This window comes from Cebus imitator, unplaced genomic scaffold (assembly GCF_001604975.1).
Source record: "Cebus imitator isolate Cc_AM_T3 unplaced genomic scaffold, Cebus_imitator-1.0 Scaffold449, whole genome shotgun sequence".
NCBI classification, from domain to species: domain Eukaryota; kingdom Metazoa; phylum Chordata; class Mammalia; order Primates; family Cebidae; genus Cebus; species Cebus imitator.
The window spans coordinates 2,769,408-2,775,925 of NW_016107764.1; the positions used below are offsets into that span (position 1 = coordinate 2,769,408).

The following is a 6,518-nucleotide window of genomic DNA, read 5'->3' on the forward strand; positions in this document are numbered from 1 at the left end:
CCATGCCCAGCTAATTTTTTGTATTTTTAGTAGAGACGGGGTTTCACCATGTTGACCAGGATGGTCTCGATCTCTTGACCTCGTGATCCACCCGCCTTTGCCTCCCAAAGTGCTGGGATTACAGGCTTCAGCCACGGCGCCCGGCCGATTTTTATTTTTTTTTTGTAGAGTCTAGGTCTCATTTTGTTGTCCAGGCTGGTCTCAAGGGATCCTCCCACCTCAGCTTCCCAAACTGCACCCTCTTCTTGAGCAAACTCCCGCTTCATCCACCTCTGACCCACAGATCTGGCCAAGCCCTGGCTACCGGCTCCTGCAGTCTGGACCCCGGGGCTGCCTCTCCCCTAATATTCCAAGCATCTCCTGGCCCGGACAGGGATAGTATGCTCCCCACTTTATACTGCACGCACCCGAGCTCCAGTGAGGCCCGTTTTGGGCAGTAGTGCCATCAGCATCTTTGCAGGCATCTGACTCAAAACCTTGGTGCCGGGCTCACGCTGTGACTCCGCTGGGACGTCCTGAGTCACTGACAGTGTCGCTCCGCTCGCCATCCGTTCTCTGACCGCCGCCGGCTTTCCGCCCCCTGCCCGGCTCATCACCTCCGACTCCTGCCGTCCCCGGACAGCTCGGCCTGCTGTCAGGGGACGGCCATCTTCTCTGCTCTTCTCCGGCCGTAGGGCCACCCGCCTTCCTCCGGGTCGGTGTACTGCCGGTCCGACTCTCCTGGAGGCAGCTCCTAGCGGTCTCCAAAACCCGCTCCGGTCCTGCCGCCTTCACCGGCACCGCCAACCCTCCGGCCGGCCGCTGTTCTGGGCATGCGCGCCGGCGGTACAGCGCTGGGGGCGCGCCCTGTGCTCTGAGCATGCGCGCCGGCGGTACCTGTGCTCTGGGCATGCGCGCTGGCGGGACAGCGCTGGGGGCGCGCCCTGTGCTCTGGGCCTGCGCGCCGGCGGTACAGCCCTGGGGGCGCGCCCTGTGCTCTGGGCATGCGCGCCGGCCGTACGGCGTTGGGGGCGCGCCCTGTGATGTGGGCCTGCGTACCGGCGGTACAGCGCTGGGGGCGCGCCCTGTGCTCTGGGCATGCGCGCTGCCGCGGGTGTCGCTGGGACCGGAAGTGCGGGCGAGCGCCGGTCCCCGGGTCTGACAGGAGCCGCCTGCGGGCGCCGCGGCGGCAGCTGGAGGCGGGAGAGGGTCCGTAGCCGCGCCGCCCTGCCCAGCCATGGGCCTCCTGTCGGACCCGGTGCGTCGGCGCGCACTCGCCCGCCTCGTGCTGCGCCTCAACGCGCCTCTGTGGTGAGGGCAGGGCCCGGGGAGGCGGGGACCCGCGGGCCCTGGACTCGCGCCGCCGGCGGCCCCTCGCGCGGTCCCCATCGAGGGCCGCGGCCCCTCCGGCGGCTCGCGCCCCACCGCTCCTGCGCCCGGGAAGCACGGAGGGGGTCGCGCGCAGGCTCGGCTCTCCCGTCCGGCGTCCCGATGCCGGACCCCGGGTGCGGGTCTCAGACCCGCGCGGTCGACCCCGGGCGGGGAGGCTGTGGCCCCGGGACCCCCTGACGCTCCGTGCCCTCCGTCCCCTCCCGCAGCGTGCTGAGCTACCTGGCGGGCCTCGCCTGGTTCCTGGCGCTCGCTTTCCCGCCGCTGACCCAGCGCACTTACATGTCGGAGAACGCCATGGGCTCCACCATGGTGGAGGAGCAGTTCGCGGGCGGAGACCGCGCCCGGGCCTTCGCCCGGGACTTCGCCGCCCAGCGCAGGAAGTCGGGGTGAGCGGCGGGGCCGTGCGTGCGGCGCGGGCCGGGGCTGCCGCGGCCGGGGAGCGGCTCAGGGGCTCCGTTCGTGTCTGCAGGGCCCTGCCGGTGGCCTGGCTGGAACGCACGATGCGGTCCGTCGGGCTGGAGGTGTACGCGCAGCGCTTCTCCCGGAGACTGCCCTTCCCGGATGAGACCCACGAGCGCTATGTATTGGGGGAGCGGGGCGTGCCGGGGCCCGGAAAGCACCCTGGAGGGAGGGGTCTGGCTGGGTGTCACCGGGGGGGTGTCATGGGGCCGGGAAGCTCCGTGGGAGAGAAATCCCTGGGGGGCACTGGAGGGCTGGGAAAGCCGGGGCGGGAGCTTGGCCCCCTCCCGCAGGGTGACACTGAGGCTCTTCCCTCCGATGCTCCGCGCAGATGGTGTCAGGCACCAACGTGTACGGCATTCTGCGGGCCCCGCGCGCTGCCAGCACCGAGTCGCTTGTGCTCACCGTGCCCTGTGGCTCTGACTCTACCAACAGCCAGGCTGTGGGGCTGTTGTTGGCACTGGCTGCCCACTTCCGGGGTGAGGCTCGGGGCTGCTGGCCAGGGAGGGGTTTGGCCAGTGCCCCAGGCCCTGCTGATCCTGTTTCTGGCCTGCAGGGCAGATATACTGGGCCAAAGATATCATTTTCCTGGTAACAGAACATGACCTTCTGGGTACTGAGGCTTGGCTTGAAGCCTACCACGATGTCAATGTCACTGGTAGGTTTTCTTGTCCTGCCCTGGTTCCCCTCTCAGGGCCGCTGTCCTCACCAGATCCCCCATTGGCGTTCATTCACTTGCTCTTACAGGCATGCAGTCATCCCCCCTGCAGGGCCGAGCTGGGGCCATTCAGGCCGCTGTGGCCCTGGAGCTGAGCAGTGATATGGTCACAAGCCTCGATGTGGCTGTGGAGGGGCTCAACGGGCAGCTGCCCAACCTTGACCTGCTCAATCTCTTCCAAACCTTCTGCCAGAAAGGGGGCCTGCTGTGCACGCTTCAGGGCAAGGTGGGTTTGCCTGCCTGAGAGCTGGAGGGTACAGGGTCTGTAGGAGGGGCTGATCCTGTCCTACACATCTAAAGCTGCAGCCCCAGGACTGGACTTCGTTGGACGGACCACTGCAGGGCCTGCAGATGCTGCTGCTCATGGTTCTGCGGCAGGCCTCTGGCCGCCCCCATGGCTCCCATGGCCTCTTCCTGCGCTACCGTGTGGAGGCCCTAACCCTGCGTGGCATCAATAGTTTCCGCCAGTACAAGTATGACCTGGTGGCAGTGGGCAAGTAAGTAGTCTGGTCCCCCCTTTCCATGCCCAGGATGGTGTCCAGCTGGGGTGGAGTGGGGCATGGCCTGGTGGCTCTGGCCAGCCATGAACCTGCACCACACCTGACAGGGCTTTGGAGGGCATGTTCCGCAAGCTCAACCACCTCCTGGAGCGCCTGCACCAGTCCTTCTTCTTCTACCTGCTCCCTGCCCTCTCCCGCTTCGTCTCCATTGGCCTCTACATGCCCGCCGCCGGCTTCTTGCTCCTGGTCCTCGGTCTCAAGATATCCTCCGCCCCTTCACATCTACTTGTGGCAGAGCCTCCAGTTTCTTCAACTCTAGGCTGGGGAAAGTCCTCCATCTTGATGGGGGGTAGGGTATGGGTGAGCCCTGGGTCCCCTCTGGGCAGATCCCATCAAACCTCTTGTTGGGGTCCTTGATTGGGCTACGCTCTGGAACTGTGGATGCAGCTGCATGAAGCCGGAGTGGGCCTTGAGGAGCCCAGGGGGAGCCCTGGCCCCAGTGTCCCCCTACCCCCTGCACAGGTGACGGCACACACTTCTGTTGTTGGAGTGGGCTTCCAGGGTCTGACTGGTGTTTACTGTTGCAACTTAACCTCAGCTGGTGGGATGGCGGTGGTCTTTGGGGATCCCCTTGCCCCAGGACCCATCTCCAAGAGCCTGTGTGCCCTGCAGGGTGTGGGGCTGGCCTCGCTTGTGGCACCTCTGCTGATCTCACAGGCCATGGGACTGGCCCTCTATGTCCTGCCAGTGCTGGGTCAACACGTGGCCGCCCAACACTTCCCAGTGGCAGAGGCTGAGGCTGTGGTGCTGACACTCTTGGCGATTTACGCAGCTGGCCTGGCCTTGCCCCACAACACCCACCGGTGAGAGGGGCTGGGCTGGGCGGGTGGGGCTAGAGGTCCCTTGGACATGAAGACAGCCCATGAGCTGCCTCTGAGCCCTTTGTCTTGCAGGGTGGTAAGCACACAGGCCCCAGACAGGGGCTGGATGGCACTGAAGCTTGTAGCCCTGATCTACCTAGCACTGCAGCTGGGCTGCATCGCCCTCACCAACTTCTCACTGGGCTTCCTGCTGGCCGCCACTATGGTGCCCGCTGCTGCGCTCGCCAAGCCTCATGGGTCCCGGTATGCATGGATCAGCCCCACTTCCACCAGTGCCTGTGCCCTCACCACAGACCGCAGCCTCACCCTCATTTAGTAGCCCTTTTCCCCAACTTGGTGCCCCTGTCCCCACCATGGAGCCTATCCTGATGTTGATTCTCCACTCAGGACCCTCTATGCTGCCTTGCTGGTGCTGACAAGCCCGGCAGCCACACTCCTTGGCAGCCTGTTCCTGTGGCGGGAACTGCAGGAGGCGCCACTGTCACTGGCCGAGGGCTGGCAGCTTTTCCTGGCAGCGCTGGCCCAGGGTGTGCTGGAGCATCACACCTACGGTGCCCTGCTCTTCCCACTGCTGTCCCTGGGCCTCTACCCCTGCTGGCTGCTTTTCTGGAATGTGCTCTTCTGGAAGTGAGATCTGCCTGTCCAGGGCACCAGGCTGGGACAGAGACTTGCCAAGGACCCCATTTTGACTCCTTCCAGGGAAATAAACAAGTGTCTGTTTCAGCTGCTATTTGAGCTTCTGGCTCACTGTCCATGTAGGGCCCCAAGACATGGGGGCAAGAAGCCTCTGCCTGCAGAGCTTGGCATTCCCTCACACCTCCTCCCTGGTAAGGGCTGCTGTAGTCCACTTACCAGGTAGCATTCCTGCCAACCAGCACTCTACTGCTGCATCAGCCCTGCGAAGTGAGCCTCAGGTACACACTGGGCCCAGTTGGCCCCAGGTGCACACTCTAAGTCCTGGAGGGTGCCATCCAGGCTCATAGGGCTGTGTGCATTGCTTTGTGGTCCTGGGAAGGAGAATACACCATGGCCAGGGTTTGGGGGCCTGACAGGAGCTGAGACACCCAGAGACCACCTGACTCTGTCTTTACTGCTAGGATAAGAGGCTGGAGCTAGAGCCCTGCAGAGGAGGCCCAGGGTGCATAGCATGGGGCCCAGGCAAGTCCAGAGCCTTGGGGTGGGATTGGGGTGGAGCAGGGAGGAGCACGTGGCCTGGCCTGGCTTCCCTGGAGTTGAGTCATCCCAGGTGAGATGCCCACGAGGGGCCGGGCAGGCCACACAGTGGGGCCAGCGCCCAGGAGCAGGAAGGGCATGGGGACAAGAGCCCCATGGGAGAGGGCACTGACAGGCCAGCATGGAGAGAAGCAGGCTCTTATACCAGGACTCTGAAAGGAACTGGGAAGACCACCATCTGTTCCGAAAGAAGAAACCTGTAGCCTTTTGGTGATGCCAGGGCCATGTCAGAGACCTTGGTGCTGTGGCTGGAGAGCCCTCTGGTCACAGGAAGGCAAAGGTGTCGCAGCCATACACAACCATGCACAGGCCTCTGTGTCGGAATCTGCTGTGCTGCCTGGAGAAGCCACAGCATCTGTTAGAATCGACTAAGGGCCAGGATCCTTTCAATACAGTGACCCCAAATGGCATGTTTGGGAGGTCCTGAGGAGGGTGTCCTCCCTGTGCCCCATTCTAGGCCACTGCCTCTTCACTGGCTTCCTGTGGGAGGCTCCCCTGGACTTGGGACCCCTGGTGTGGGGGGTTGGCCTGTTGATGGGGCTCCACAGTTGGTGGATCAACAGAGAGCTCCCAGGGTGAGCACCCCGGTAGTTTTAGAGTTTCTGCAGAGGAAACGCATGCCTGCTGGGTGGGCTCATGTTCTCTGTGTCCAGCATTGTTTGAGGCTTAGGGATGATGGGGTATCAGGAACCCCACTGTGACTGGCAGCCTCGTCATTGACTTGCCTATCTTCAGCCCACTTGTCCCCAAGTTTGCAGCCTCTAGTCACTTTCTCCAGTGAATACCTCCTCTGAGGCTGGGTGGATGCCTTCAGTCCCCACCTGAGCCTGGCTGGTTTCCCCTGCCTCTCAGTGCCCCTAGGAGCACCTCCTAGGTGGGCATCACAGGGGTCTCCCCTGCTCATCTGTCAGTCTCCCATTTTCCAAGAAGAAATCTCCGTTGTGGCCTTCTGTTTTCCTTGTAAGATGATATATGATATAAAATCACCCTCCAGGCATTTTAGCTGGGCTTTGGCCTCAATGTTTTTGGTTGTTTTGTTTTTGAGACAGAGTAGCCCAGGCTGGAGTACAGTGGCAGGATCTTGACTCACTGCAACCCCTGCCTCCCTGGTTCAGCAATTCTCCTGCCTCAGACTCCAGAGTAGTGGGATTACAGGTGCGGGCCACCATGCCTGGCTAATTTTTTGTATTTTTAGTAGAGATGGGGTTTCACCATGTTAGCCAGGCTGGTCTCAAACTCTTGACCTCAGATGATCTACCCACCTAGGCCTCCCAAAGTGCTGGGACTACAGGCATGAGCCACCAGGCCCGGCTCCCTCAATTGTTTTTAACTAGCTTTTTTTTTTTCTTTTTTTTT

The 6,518-nt window shown here is 62.6% G+C and overlaps 1 protein-coding gene across 2 annotated transcripts; it reads left to right on the forward strand.

Annotated features, from left to right (window-relative positions):
* The first annotated feature begins 1,050 nt into the window (after positions 1-1,050).
* Positions 1,051-4,681, forward strand: GPAA1 (glycosylphosphatidylinositol anchor attachment 1). 2 transcript variants are annotated; one of them, XM_017511623.2, is made up of 12 exons: positions 1,051-1,290; positions 1,578-1,757; positions 1,841-1,952; positions 2,162-2,309; positions 2,387-2,488; positions 2,578-2,774; positions 2,849-3,045; positions 3,156-3,309; positions 3,475-3,570; positions 3,721-3,911; positions 4,070-4,172; positions 4,317-4,681. In XM_017511623.2, exons 1-12 carry the CDS (start codon positions 1,217-1,219, stop codon positions 4,662-4,664), a joined length of 1,902 nt encoding a protein of 633 aa, XP_017367112.1. In that variant the 5' UTR covers positions 1,051-1,216; the 3' UTR covers positions 4,665-4,681. The 2 variants fall into 2 exon arrangements, with proteins under 2 accessions (XP_017367112.1, XP_017367113.1); XM_017511624.2 differs by having other exon boundaries at positions 4,002-4,172; positions 4,317-4,659.
* The last annotated feature ends 1,837 nt before the right edge of the window (positions 4,682-6,518 follow it).

Excerpts from the sequence above, each read along its gene's own strand:
- GPAA1 (XM_017511623.2), top strand. The coding sequence starts at position 1,217 with ATGGGCCTCCTGTCGGACCCGGTGCGTCGGCGCGCACTCGCCCGCCTC. Across the intron at positions 2,310-2,386 it reads ACTGGCTGCCCACTTCCGGG|GGCAGATATACTGGGCCAAA; the intron begins GTGAGGCTCGGG and ends TCTGGCCTGCAG. Across the intron at positions 3,571-3,720 it reads TCCCCCTACCCCCTGCACAG|GGTGTGGGGCTGGCCTCGCT; the intron begins GTGACGGCACAC and ends TGTGCCCTGCAG.